This window comes from Leptinotarsa decemlineata, unplaced genomic scaffold, assembly GCF_025532065.1.
Source record: "Leptinotarsa decemlineata unplaced genomic scaffold, Ldec_3_MD MMD2_tig00026294_RagTag_RagTag, whole genome shotgun sequence".
NCBI classification, from domain to species: domain Eukaryota; kingdom Metazoa; phylum Arthropoda; class Insecta; order Coleoptera; family Chrysomelidae; genus Leptinotarsa; species Leptinotarsa decemlineata.
Window position 1 is genome coordinate 2,936,216 of NW_027412674.1, and position 15,581 is coordinate 2,951,796.

The 15,581-nt window shown below is 36.5% G+C and overlaps 1 protein-coding gene across 8 annotated transcripts in view; it reads right to left on the reverse strand.

Moving 5' to 3' along the window:
• The window catches only part of RhoGAP19D (Rho GTPase activating protein at 19D), a 521,267-nt gene that overhangs the window by 262,935 nt on the left and 242,751 nt on the right, over positions 1–15,581 (reverse strand). For 5 of the 8 annotated variants that reach the window (XM_074180174.1, XM_074180177.1, XM_074180172.1 and 2 more), the window contains exon 1: positions 13,014–13,065. The exons of the other annotated variants lie outside the window; for them this stretch is intronic. In XM_074180174.1, coding sequence (XP_074036275.1) covers positions 13,014–13,050 — 37 coding nt within the window. In that variant the 5' untranslated portion in view covers positions 13,051–13,065. Of the gene's footprint in view, positions 1–13,013; positions 13,066–15,581 lie in introns of those variants that run through there. 8 annotated transcript variants of the gene reach the window in all.

Sequence of the window (15,581 nt, forward strand, 5' to 3'; positions counted from 1 at the left end):
ATAGCCGTGGATTTTTGAAATTTCTTCCTGACGTTTCGCTGGCGCAGTCTCTTCCTCATAGGTTTATACATTCTGAGTTGATAACCCATCGGAGATATTTTGCACCTGCTCACTTGGCATTGCTTGTTTCTAATTTTTTGACCAAAATCAAAACTGTAATCATGCCTCAGCCACCGTATTAACCAGATTTGCCTCCCTGTAACTTTTTCCTGTTCACAAGACTGAAGAGACCTATGAAAGGACGGCGTTTGCGACTAATGAGGGTAAAAACACAGAATCCTTGAGAGAGCTCGAAGTCACAAATACATATTTTTTGAAAAACCATTTAAATTCACCTCACTTTTCAGCATGCCTCGTATAAGTTTAGTTACTATAATTTCGTGATGACGCCAACCAGGTTGGTGAAACGCGCCTCAAAAAAAGTATCACAGTTCTGTCGTATAGCGTGAAGCCAGTCTTATCATTCACATTGTAGAAAAAATCCCAATTTCCGTGAAAGTGTAGGAGACCGTTAATCTCTGGGATACATTTGTTTACGGGAAACATTCTAACCATCGTCATTGTACAAAGAAGAGAATCGTTAGATTGGCGGTGCATTTAATATTTGCAATATCAATAAAAATGATAAATTTGATATAAATCACTATGTACATTCAAAGAGGCTGTGAGAATGCAAGGGAACCGGCAAAGAAGAAAGTCCCCCTGGCAAGGTCCACGTCGGGACGTTGCGCGTTGGACGTTGTTCACAGTTGGTGCCTGAGGTAACAGATGTCTGTCAACCCCAGCAAAACTGTGTTAATCCCCTTCACCAAGAGAAGGAAACTGGACGATCTAACGCCACATACCCTCAATGGTGTGGTCATTCCATTTGGAACGGAGGTGAAATATCTTGGCATTGTCCTTGATAAAAGACTCACCTGGAACGCTCACTTGGAAAAAGTTCCGACTGTCTCTATGGACATGTCGAAGGATTTGTGGTAAAACTTGGGGTTTGGGTCCCAAACAAATTCAATGGATTTATGTGATGACTGTCAGACCAATGATCACTTATGGTGCAATTGCTTGGTGGCTGAAGGCTTTAGAGAAAACGGTCAAGCGAAGCTCTTTGGCTTACAGAGACAGGCTTGCCTGGCTATTAGTGGTGCCCTCAGTACCACACCGTCAGGGGCCATGGAAATCCTTCTAGATCTATCTCCTCTCCACATTTTTCTGGAAAGGGAGGCTAGATGGACTGCATACAGACTTGTGCACATTGCCAATTGCACAAATCAAGACAATGCAGAGTGCAACAGACTGTTGGTTGACATTGGAAGTCACAGCATTCTGGAAATGACCTCTGACTTCATGCCTCCAACTGTCAACTACGAACTGCCTTATAAAGTACTATTCCCGAGTAGAGAGGACTGGATCCTGCGGGAGAAGGAAATATTAAGAGCAGATAGTTATTGGTTCACAGATGGATCAAAAACACCTTTCGGTTTTCAGTCGCAGACCCAGGACAGAAATATCTACCTGCTTAGGAACTTATGCGACCGTATTTCAAGCGGAAATTTACGCTATTGAATTGTGTGCGGAGAGATTGGATAAATCCAACCTCACTCACAAGTCAATAAAAATATTCTCGGACAGTCAAGCGGCGTTGGAAGCTCTTGGCTCCTATCGAGCAACGTCTAAATTGGTAGCAAACTGTCAAAAAATACTCTCCTCGATAGGAAGATTTAATAGATTGTCTCTGGTCTGGATTCCTGGCCATACTGGCCTGGAAGGCAATGAAGCTGCTGACTCTCTTGCAAAGGAGGGTGCTGCAAGCGGCTTCATTGGACCACAGAACCTGTCATTGGCATCGCTTTGGGCTTTGCCAAACAAACACTGAACACCTGGATGGCTCCATGGCGTTTATTCACCCTTCGAAGCTTGATTTCAAACAGTTGTTGGACTACAGTCCAACTGTCATTTGTCACTGTCATTTGAATCATCACATGTAGAGACTTGGACTATCGGAAGACAGTGTGTATCGCCTCTGTCTGGAAAATGATGGAACTGCAAAGCATATACTTTGTGCCTGCCCCGCTGGGGACCGAATCTGGTTCTTCGAGTTCGGCAGATCGGTACTCTCACCATCTGACCTGAAAGACCACTCACCATACAAACTAATCGGCTTCGTTAAGAAGCTGGGTTTATTTGGCCGAATATGAATAGGTGTGAGCCACAATAAACCCTTGTGTTGCGGTGGAGGGTCGAATAGACCCACTCACTTCAGACCTACCTACCCCTCTTTCATTCATTTTGGATATGAATATTGTACAGATTCAGCAGAATTCGATCTATCAGGTTCACATTTATAATTCGCAACAATCATACGAAAACCACAAATCATAAGCATGAGAACAATAAGAATGCTTAATAAGGTCATACTACACAACACCGATAAAGACGAACACTGGTTTCAATCAAAGTTCAAAGAAGCCGTATACAGTGACTAACAAATTATCACGAATTATCGAAATTAGTTAACCATCATTCGAAGACATTGGTGGATAACAATCGGAACATGATGAGTAACTGCATTTGAAATGTTTCTTTACACTCTTTTATATTGATATATTTTTGATGTTTCTGTTATTTTTTTACATCTTTTTTAGCTTTTTATTTTTCATCCTTCGTATGTGTTTACTCTAGCTTCCTATAAATAGTTCATTTGAACTTGAACCTGTTTAATTTAAAAAAAGCTTAGATTATTACTTAAATTTTATGTATATTAATATGATATTGTTGGAAAAGGGTATTTATCAATAAAATATTTCATTGATTATTTTATGTATGGAATCATACATCATCATAACGTGTTAGGAATCACACGTTAAAAGGTAAGACCTCGTTAATCCTTAGCTCGCACAAGTTTCGACTTCTGAGGGTTGCCGTTCATAGGGGTGCGACAGCTGGTTAACGGAAAAACAGATTTTAAACAGATTTAAACAGATGTATATATAGTATAATACTACCATGAGCCAATTGTTACTTTTGTAGGATTCAACAATGATACTAATAATGTACAAACACAAATATAGTACCATAATAAAAGGAAATTACGAACTTGCTGGTTAGATTTTTATAATCCTGTGAACAGTATATGTCTAACGCACACTAAATGCTGAGCGTCTGTCCGCTGAAAGAGGAGGAGCCTGCCTTCCGCTGACGTATGCGTGAGAGAAAGGGAATCCTGACAAATTGGCACCGTTACGCGTTAGGTAACGATGTGGTTTACCCTCCCTTGGGAAGTTACCACTTCAAAAATAGATATTCAAAATTTTATCTCTCAATTATGTCATTAATCGAATATTTTCATCAAATTGAGAGTGAGGGTCACAAAACAATTGTTCTTTTTACAAGTAGAATAATACAATGAGCATTCCATGTAAGATAATTGTTTCATTGATAGAAATCGAAATATCTATCTTTGGCTACTTCATTGATATAGAAAATTTCACTGTCTTCAAAATCACTTGATTAAAACAAAAATCGAAGTCGAGAATAATTGATAGTTCCTACAAAATTAACTTAGGTGTGAGCAGAACTTATTCTAGCTACAATCACTGAAAATCACGTCAAAAACAAAAGATTTAATCAGAAACAACAAAAGTAATTACTGTTCTTAATTATTCGACTTGGATTCGTTCTCATTATATTTATTAGTGTGGAATCTGAGGTATATCGTGATGAAAGTTTACACAATCTCCGTATACAGTATGTTTACGAGCCGGAGGCAAAATGAAAAATGTGGTAGCCGAGCACGAGATAGTAGATTAGGTCTCGCTAGTGGTGTCGGTGGATTTAAAACCAGTGGCGTAGATTAACAAGAGAACTGGAACTCCAAATTGAAACTTTATTGATGTATATCTTTTTCAAGAAAATCTAAAACAATGAAAAAAGGGAGCAAACAATGAATGAATTTAATTATAAAAGAAAGTCACCAAATATTAGACAGAGAAAATTGCCATTTGCATAAAAATACAAGAGTTGTCAGGGGAAAAATGCTGAAAGAAAATCTAAATTAGAATGATTTGTCACAGCATCTGGAAAAATGGCCTGAAAATGTTATTTCATATGTATACGTTTTCTAATGAAGATGTAAACGAAAAAAATATTTCTTATCTATTTTCATTGCTATTCTGTTTTTCATACACTTTCGTTAAGTTATTCAAAAGTTAAAATGTAATTGAAAATTTGGCTCAAATCCTGTATTTCAGATTTTTTTTTAACTATTATGTATTTTACTAATTTTGATGATTTCAAAAAACAATCTTTTGATGTTGCTATTGTGTTATTTTCATCAGCCAAAATTTCAGTATTATCATGGTAAATAATTTGACCACAAGAGCGTTTATTTAGCCTAGATTTACTTTTATGTGAGATAATTCGTGATGAAAGGTTACGAGTTATCTAACCTATATAAAAAGAATCACCAGATGAACATGGGATAGTATATATAACATGAGATTTGTCTTTATTACTGAGGGGAAATTTCAGTTTAGAATAGAGGAAAGAAATCGTTTTGTAGTTCTTTGTGGATATTCTGATATATGTAATGTCTAGAAAAATATTGACTGATTTGTGAGAAAGAAATAGGCTGAAAAATATTTTCAAAAAAGCAGGCTGCACCGAATCTAAAAGTGAGATTGAGATTAGAGAACTGACAAGGATCATCAGTTCCATAGTTCCTTGAATTAACAGTGAGAGTACCAAAATAATTAATACCAAAACAGATTGAGAAGTGGGTATACATGAAACACAAAAGGTTCTGGGAAAATAAACTGCGAAACACACACGGAAAAATCTTTATAAAATAACCGTCAGAGGAGAGAATGGCAGAACTGAAAAACGTGTTATATTTATGAGAATGTATGGCAAAGGAGGCAAGAAATTCTATGGAGATTATATCTAGATGAATATAACATTCCACAGAAGATCTCTACAGACTAGTACAGGAAACTAGATTGTAAGGATGAGGTCATGAAAAACCCCGGAAAAAAGACGCAATAAGTCTATGAGGCTGTAGTGTTTTCCGGAAGAAATTCCAAAAGAAGGACATGGCAATCATTTTACTTAAGATCTGTCAAATTTCATTGAATGTTCTCTTCTCCGACAGGAAATACCGTTCACAAATATTAACAAAAATTATGTGACCATAGTTTCTTACAAATCAAATGGAACTTGTAATAGTGAAAAAAATATTAATGCTCAGAATATTGAAAAAAATATATAGGGTCTTCAAATATTACTGGAGTTTTTTCCCAACACCGAACCGTTATTTCAACACCTCAACAGGTGTTTCGATCACCAAGTGATCATCTTCAAGAGAAAGATCAAAGTTCAATCTTCCTCTTGAAGATGATCACGTAGTGATCGAAACACGTGTCGAGGTGTTGAAATGACGGTTTGGTGTTGGGAAAAATATTCATTACTACACCAAAGGTTCCAAACAGTGCATCACAAGTATACCTAGGGTCTTTCATTAAATGCTTCCTATCTTTAAATTTGGACAAAACAAAGTGTTTGAGAGATATCCTTCAAACGTCCGCCACACCCGAAATGTCCAATTTTTCATGACTGGCGCATAAATCAGGATGAATCTAACTGTTGGCATGGGTTATGTTAGCTTTGAGGGCCGCTGTGGTTTGGGGCTTATTCGCAAACACTTGTGACTCAAGAAAACCCCACAAGAAAAAGTCTAATGAGGTCAAATATTATGATCTCGGTGGTCAGTTACATCACCTCCGCCGTTCTGTTGGAATCACATGTCGTTGGTGTCCAGATCATGGAACCACATGTCGTTCTGAAAGAAATATGGACCGATGACACCGCCAGTCCAATATCTACACCAAACTGACTGTTTCGGGATGCACCAGTGTGAAGGTGGCCATGTGTTTTCATCCATGTGTTTGGTGAAAGAGAGGCGAGCGCGCTATTCCGCCATAGGTCGTTTCACCGCAATTATTCACATGGCTAGCCATGGAAATTTTTACATTGATAGACTCATTGCTGGAAACGAAATGATGTGATTGGAAATGATTCAAATGATGATGAAAATCCTTTTTTTTATGAAATGAACCGCATTTTATTGAAATTGTACAAACAACTGATAATAATAGAAGCAGAAAAATAATTCCAAAAGTAAATTCGTTGCTAGGAATATTTTTTTCTGTCAATTAATTAAATACACCCCCGACTACCCTTAATTCAATTTTCATTAGAAAAAATCATAACTCCTTGCAGAAACACATTGCTGGGATTTTTTTTTCATGAGACCATCGAATTTGGCATGCTTATGAACCCCAAAGGGGTCACTGATTTTGTCTCACTAAAATACACCCCCTTCTACCCTTAATTCAATTTTCATTAGAAAAAATCATAACTCCTTGCAGAAACACATTGCTGGGAATATTTTTTCATGAAATCATCGAATTTGGCATGCTTGTTAACCCCAGAAGGATCGCTGATTTTGTCTCACGAAAATGCACTCTCTTCTACCTTTAATTCAATTTTCATTAGGAAAAATCATAACTCCTTGCAGAAACACATTGCTGGGATTTTTTTTTCATGAGACCATCGAATTTGGCATGCTTATGAACCCCAAAGAGGTCACTGATTTTGTCTCACTAAAATACACCCCCTTCTACCCTTAATTCAATTTTAATTAAAAAAAACCATATGTCTTGCAAAAACACATTGCTGGGTGAATTTTTCCATGAAACCATCGAATTTGGCATGCTTATTAACCCCAGAGGGGTCACTGATTTTGTCTCACGAAAATGCACCCCCTTCTACCCTCAATTCAATTTTCATTAGAAAAAATCATAACTCCTTGCAGAAACACATTGCTGGAAATATTTTTCCATGAAACCATCGAATTTGGCATGTTCATCAACCCCAGAAGGGTCGCTGATTTTGTCTCACGAAAATACACCCCCGACTACCCTTAATTCAATTTTCATTAAAAAAAAATCATAAGTCCTTGCAAAAACACATTGCTGGGAGAATTTTTCCATGAAACCATCGAATTTGGCATGCTTATTAACCCCAGAGGGGTCACTGATTTTGTCTCACGAAAATATATCCCCCTTCTACCCTCAATTCAATTTTCATTAGAAAAAATCATAACTCTTTGCAGAAACACATTGCTGGAAATGTTTTTTCATGAAACCATCGAATTTGGCATGTTTATCAACCCCAGAAGGGTCGCTTATTTTATCTCGCGAAAAAACACCCCCTTCTACCCTCAATTCAATTTTCAATAAAAAAATCAGAAGTCCTTGCAGAAACACATTGCTGAGAATATTTTTTCATGAAACCATCGAATTTGGCATGCTTGTTAACTCCAGAAGGGCCGCTGATTTAGTCTTGTGAAAGAAAACCCTCGACTACCCTTAATTCAATTTTCATTAAAAAAAATCATAACTCTTTGCAAAAACACATTGCTGGGAGTATTTTCTAATGAAACCATCGAATTTAGCAAGCTTAACCCCAGAAGGGTCGCTGATTTTTCGCGAAAGAACACTCCCGACTATCCTTAATTCACTTTTCATTAAAAAAAAATCATAAGTCCTTGCAAAAACATATTGCTGGGAGTATTTTTTTATGAATCCATCGAATTTCGCAAGCTTGTTGACCCCAGAAGGGTCGCTGATTTTGTCTCATGAAAATACACCCCCTTCTACCCTCAATTCAAATTTCAATAAAAAAATAAGTCCTTGCAGAAATACATTGCTGGGAGAATTTTTCCATGAAACCATCGAATTTGGCATGCTTATTAACCCCAGAGGGGTCGCTGATTTTGTCTCACGAAAATACACCCCCTTCTACCCTCAATTCAATTTTCATTGAAAAAATCATAACTCCTTTCAGAAACACATTGCTGGGAATATTTTTTCTTGAAACAATCGAATTCAGCAAGCTTGTTAACCCCAGAACGGTCGCTGATTTAGTCTCGCGAAAGAACACCCTCCACTACCCTTAATTCAATTTTCATTAAAAAAAATCATAAGTCCTTGCAAAAACACATTGCTGGGAGTATTTTCCCATGAAACCATCGAATTTAGCAAGCTTAACCCCAGAAGGGTCGCTGATTTAGTCTCGCGAAAAAAAAAACACCCCCGACTACCCTTAATTCAATTTTCATTAAATAAAATCATAAGTCCTTGCAGAAACACATTGCTGGGAATATTTTTTCATGAAATCATCGAATTTGGCATGCTTGTCAACCCCAGAAGGGTCGCTGATTTTGTCTCACGAAAATACACCCCCTCCTACCCTCAATTCAATTTTCATTAGAAAAAATCATAACTCCTTGCAGAAACACATTAATGAGAATATTTTTCCATGAAACCATTGAATTGTGCATGCTTGTCAACCCCAGAAGGGCCGCTGGTTTAGTCTCGCGAAAGAACACCCCTCCTTAATTCAATTTTCATTTTAAAAAAAATCCTTGCAAAAACACGTTGCTGGGAGTATTTTTTCATGAAACCATCGAATTCCGCAAGCTTGTTAACCCCAGAGGAGTCACTGATTTTGTCTCACCAAAATACACCCCCTTCTACCCTCAATTCAATTTTCATTAAAAAAATCATAACTCTTTGCAGAAACACATTGCTGGGAATATTTTTTCTTGAAACCATCGAATTCAACAAGCTTGTTAACCCCAGAAGGGTCGCTGATTTAGTCTCGCGAAAGAACACCCTCGACTACCCTTAATTCGATTTGCCAATGTTGAAAACTGGTTTTCCCAAGTCAAAAATGATTTATTGAACGGAAACTATAATAATAAAAAGTGTAGTCGAGTTATCAGAGTTTTGCGCAAAAAAAGTAATAGCTCTCCATAATGGAAATTATGCTTGATATCCCGAAATATGAATGTACCCCCAAAACGGTCACAAACAAACGTAAAAAACTGAAAATTTTGAAAAAAATAAGTATTTCAAATTAAGGACTTGATTTAACGGTAGGCGGAGGTGTATTTTCGTGAGACAAAATCAGCAGCCCTTCGGGGGTTAACAAGCTTGCGAAATTCGATGGTTTCATGAAAAAATACTTCTAGCAATGTGTTTTTGCAAGGACTTATGATTTTTTTGTAATGAAAATTGAATTAAGGGTAGTCGAGGGTGTTCTTTCGCGAGACTAAATCAACGGCCCTTCTGGGGTTAACAAGCATGCCAAATTCGATGGTTTCATGGAAAAATTCTCCCAGCAATGTGTTTTTGCAAGGACTTATGATTTATTTTTAATGAAAATTGAATTAAGGGTAGTCGGGGGTGTTCTTTCGCGAGACTAAATCAGCGGCCCTTCTGGGGTTGACAAGCATGCCAAATTCAATGGTTGCATGGAAAAATATTCTCAGTAATGTGTTTCTGCAAGGAGTTATGATTTTTTCTAATGAAAATTGAATTGAGGGTAGGAGGGGGTGTATTTTCGTGAGACAAAATCAGCGACCCTTCTGGGGTTAATAAGCATGTCAAATTCGATGGTTTCATGGAAAAATTCTTCCAGCAATGTGTTTTTGCAAGGACTTATGATTTTTTTTTATGAAAATTGAATTAAGGGTAGAAGGGGGTGTATTTTTGTGAGACAAAATCAGCGACCCTTCTGGGGTTAACAAGCTTGGTAAATTCAATGGTTTCATGGAAAAATACTCGCAGCAATGTGTTTTTGAAAGGACTTTTTTTATTGAACAGGGAATCAAGGGTAGTCGGGGGTGTTCTTTCGCGAGACAAAATCAGCGACCCTTTTGGGGTTAATAAGCATGCCAAATTCGATGGTTTCATGAAAAAAAATTCCCAGCAATGTGTTTCTGCAAAGAGTTATGATTTTTTCTAATGAAAATTGAATTAAGGGTAGTCGGGGGTGTATTTAATCAATTGACAGAAAAAATATTCCTAGCAGCGAATTTTCTTTTGGAATTATTTTTCTGCTTCTATTATTATCAGTTATTTGTACAATTTCAATAAAATGCGTTTCATTTCATAAAAAAAAGGATGTTCATCTTCATTTGACTCATTTCCAATCACATCAGTTCGTTTCCAGCAATGAGTCTATCAATGTAAAAATTTCCATGGCTAGCCATGTGAATAATTGCGGTGAAACGACCTATGGCGGAATAGCGCGCTCGCCTCTCTTTCACCAAACACATGGATGAAAACACATGGCCACCTTCACACTGGTTCGGGATGCAATAGATCTCATGTGGATTGGTATCGTCCCAAATTTGATAGTTTTGTCAGTTCACGTACCCTTTTATCCAGCAATGGGTTTAATGAAGATTCGTGTCAGTTGCCAAGTGCTCCAGAGTCCATTCAGCGTTTACCTTCAGTTTCTGGGTCAGTTGAATTTTGTACCGGTGCAGGGCCAAGTCACGACGCAAAATTCGCCAAGTTACGGTCTATGACAGGGCAAGTTCTTGTTAGCAACGCACACTCTCACGAACAGCGGCGATGTTTTGGATAGATCTTGCGATTTGTCGACGAACAGGTATTGGTCGATCGGTTCAACGAACGAGTGAACCCAAATGTATCCACCACATTGCGAAGCGCGCCGTACGTTGCCCAAACATAACAACACCCATTCTGATAAAATAATTTTATTATTTGAACGTTTGGTTGAAGGTTACATCCGTCCATGTTGATTTGACAAAACAGACTGAATGAATGACAACTAATTTGACAGATGTAGCTTCAACAAGATGGCCATTATCAATTGTCCATGTTGGAAGTACGTAGTTTTTAGAAACACATTACATTACGCACGCAAAATATCATTTCACTGTTCTTGGGAACTCATTCAATACCTACTTAATTTTTCAAAACTAGCAGAAAACGTAATGAGCAAATTTGAAGATGACTTTTTTTTCGAAATTACCGTTATGGAGAATATTTTATTAGCACAAATTCGAAATGAGGAGTTTCACCTTACAAAAACAAAAGGAAAAGACGTCCATGAGCGATTCAGTAGCCTGCAAGGTCTCCCGACCCTATTCCTCTTGAGTTTTTCTCTGTAGTACTCCAAACATCGAATTATAGAAGTGAGTTATAAGATCGAATTGAAAAATTCGAACTTCTTGTGGTTATCGTAAAATAAATATTTGTGTGTCGTTGCAAACAGTTTTTGGAAATCCATTCAATTAAACAAGATATGAATATTCAATAGTGTTAAAAATGTGCTATCAGATCTCTAATACGTTTCTTAGACAAAGCATGTTTTAGGTAACTCTGGAGGTTTGGGCGTGACTAATTAACTACTCGTTCGTCAGAAATGGGTCACAGCAAGTTTTAAAGACCAGAACAATAAAGAAAAGTAAACCATTTTCTCTTTGATATCTTGACAGAATCGCAGAAACACGCCATTTCATTCAATTTATTTATAGCGGAGGATAGTGGATCGAGCAAAGACATAAAACATGCAATCTAAATTGGCAAAAAACACTAACAGAACTTCTCTCCTTTAATTAAAAACGTGTCTTCCAATTAGTTATCCAACTCAGTGGTGTTGATATATATAGGAAACGATTATGATGTACTGGGTGAGGAAATTCACAGTTAGCCCGGGAGTTCGAAATCATACAGAAAATGAATTGAGTCTCGATAGTAATGGAAAATTTTTGAGAGATCATAAGAGTTTGCCAGTTCACATCTTGATAAATAATTGCAGAGTATTAGCAAAAATGTTTATATTGATCAACTCTGATGAGTCGCATGGGTCAATGATATAAATATACAATAATGAAGTTCAAGGGAACGATACGTTGTGGAATACACTGTTGGGACTGGTAATAGGTGAATTATTAATCAGTCTGGCACAGCGCTTACAAATAATGTAACTTCGTGGAGAGGAGAATCAGAATTAGGATTAGTTCCCGGCCGAAATCCCTCAATATACTGAATGCATCGGCTAAAAATGTGTTCCCAGTAACTCTTGAAAAATCACCACAGGTCGGGGTCATGAATACAGTCAAAGGGGTCAACTATCTGTCCCCGAATCCTTTGCCTAACTTGATATGAGTGTTAACGATTAGTACCTACTCGAAACATCCCAAATGGTTTCGTTCTAAATATCCATATGTTTTTTGGCAATAAACTTTCGTTTTCATATGATATGATATGCTATGATAAGATACGAAAATGATAAGTGAAAATCAAAATAAAAGAATTAACATAAAAATCCAAGCAGATAAATATTTTGAACGCCTGCGCGATGAAAGAGTTATAAAAAGTAAATTTTGTAATAAAAATTTATGATACAAAATAAAAATCAATAAAACAATAATGTTTCTAAACTAAGTAATTTTAGGAAAAATCCTACACCACAAATTTACATCTTTCTTATCTCTTTCTCTCTCCCTCACCAATTCACTATCTTCTCTTGTCGATAACTATTAGCAGATAAATACGTGAATTGCAGGTTTTTTTTTGTTGTCATTATGATCACTAAATCGGATGTTACTTCTATCAGGTAATACATCATTATGTAGATCTGTTTTCCTAGTATGATATGTTATAATTATTTTTGAAGGACTTTCTGAAATATTTTTGCTAGGCATGAAATAAAGAATATTATTCCATATTTGGTTACATTCATCTTGCCACCGGTCTTGTGTAACGGTTTTCTTATTGAACGCATTTTGTATTGTATACATTTTGATCACATTTTGTACTGTACCATTTGAAAGCGATCAATTTGAATCCGTACAGGTGGACATGCAATTTCTGTTGATATTATCTAAACGGTTTTAGGATGGTGCCGATCTATATATACTCGGTGTCTTTCTATTTTTCGAATTTGAAATGTTATCCAGAATTTCGATTTTAGCGGTCCCTTCCACAAATATAGACTGATTGCAGAGACGCCAAATTTAATCATTCCGGGTCACACTCGTTATTGTTTGTTTCATCCAAAGAGGAAACTATAAGAAGAGTCTGAATAAACAGGCATATTATTTTCATGATATTGAGTTGTAAATATGTACTTACTAAATTTTCCTACAGCGATTAAGCGACCGATCAACATCTTACCTGCAAACAAAGAAAAATCATTAAATCTATTCATGAAATTATTTAAATCATAATAATATTTGTATTCTATGAAAAATATAGAGGGTGTTTCTTCATAACATGCTAACATTTAGAGTTTGAAAGATACACTTAGAGAATAAAACTTCGTATTCATTCATTAAAAAATATTGTCCAGCATACTGTTGTAGATCATGTCCGAAAGAAAGTAACGCCGGCCGCCACTGTTAACCATAAACCAAACGTGACGTAGCTAAGTGCGCGGGAATGCCCAATATTCCCTGCCGCTCGAGAAACAGCAAGAAACATGCTAGCGATGTCGATGGAACTTCGGCGAAAATTCTTCGATGTTCGATTGCGATATTTATACGCTGGCTGCGAGCGTATCGAGACAGTAAAGTACACAGTCAAATGTAAGATACAGTGCGATACGCGAAGTGATCAAGTAAGGCGTTAGATATTCACACAGTCAAGTTGACGTTACAGTGCATTACGCGAAGTGATCTAGTAAGGCGGTAGATGTTCAAATAATAGTTGAAGTGTTTGTTGTATTTAAAAAGAAATAAAGTTAAGTTTGATTATACAGTGTAGTCAATTATTGATGAATCCACGGGGAAGAACGTAATAATACGAATAATGTCTGCAGATCCATTACATATAGGTATGAGTTCACTTTACTGGTGGTAAAGAACAGGAAGCAAGAAGGAATAGAAATATCCCGGATGTACAAACATTTTCTGAACATTTGTAGAAGGGTGTGTGAAAAGAATAAATCATTAAATACGACCAATTACTGATATTATGAGTAGCACATTTTTCTTGAGAAAAATATATTGGATTTGCGCAGGAACATCGTGGATGAGCATAAGTTTGTCCTTTCTATGTCTGTAAGTACAATGTTCTCCATAACATTTCTTATTCAGATTGTAGAAGATGAAAACTCCCAAACAAGGTATATAAAAGTTTTTGCAAATATTAGGGAATATGCTTTTTTGAATAGCTTCAATTATTTCATACGAGAAATACATTTTTCGGTAACTGACATTGCAGGAATCTACTGCTCCAATAATAACTTATGCAAGTTCATCGACACTACATTATTACGCGACTATAAAAGCGTATATAATAGCTTTCAAATTCACTATGCAGTCACAAGATAATTAAGCCGTATATACGACAATAATTACTATATTGCGATATGTCATTGAACAAAAAATAATTTCTTCAACTATCAATCAGAAATGGTAATTTCTGCTTCAATGACGTTTCTTCTCGGAGTTCATAACATTATATCCAATAATATTATTATATACATATTTATGTGAATTGCGATTGACTGGTGGGCGAAATACATGACTTCATTAAACAATTAGTATCTCGGAAAGTAAACAAATAATGAGTCACTGATGGGTCTCTGTTTATTTTATGCTATTTCCATTATCAGATTTTCTAAAACATTTTTGTAAATTGAAGAGAGAGTTGACATGAAAGTTGAATGAATGACGCGAAATCCTTTCTACGAAAAGTTTTAATGTGAATATAATTGGCTCCAGAAAAATATAAAGTTCATTTAAGAAGTTAGCTGTAAAACTTATACTGCAATTAGATGATTTTATGATCCACTTCTCAATTTCGCCGTTGGGATCTGTCATAGTCTCGAAAGAGGTACTACGAGGTCTGCTCCAAAAATAGGTGAATGTTCAAAGTTCGGGGGGTACGTATATTTGATTAGTGATTTTTTAATGTTGGTACACCCGATACGAACACATCTTCACAGTTTGTTTAGTATGTACAGTTTGTTGGTGAGAGGCATAAAAGTGTTTTGCGAGTTCTGATATCAACCATGTGGTCGATAGCAGAAAATTTATTAGCAAAAAAGCAAAACATTTATATATACACACTCCTTGTGTGTATATACAGAGTGGTCCAACGAAAAGTATGCACCTTGCTTTTCTCCTTTTTTTGTAACTTAACGCAAAAATGCTCGGACAGGTCAATTTGTCTTTTGAGGGGGACACATTTTAGATGTATTTTTCTAGCCGTGCCTTCAACCCCCTAGCGAGGGTGATTAACAACCCTAAAATTTTAAATGGAAAGTGGTTTCGAGTGATATATCATTTAAAAGGGCACAAAATTATCTTTCCAATGATACCTAATTTGTTGTATTTCACTCAAACATGTAGGTATTATGAAGAAAAACAACTGTATCCCAGTACTTTGAAATGTGTAATTGACTTAATAGAATCCTACTTCAGCAAGTGCTGAAAATGTGACCCATTTGCTACCATACAATAATACAGATTTTGTTCAAATCTATTCCTAACATTCTGTAGCATATCAGGTGTTATACTTCTGCACTCTGCTGTAATTCGTTGGCGAAGATCTTCTATGGACTCGGGCTGCGTAGCAGAACATTCATTTTTCAAGTGTCCCCAAAGGATAAATCAGGTGACCTGGCAGGCCATTCGATGGGGCCTCTCCTTCCAATCCTCCGTCCAGGAAACCGGTCATCTAAAAACTCTCTTACCG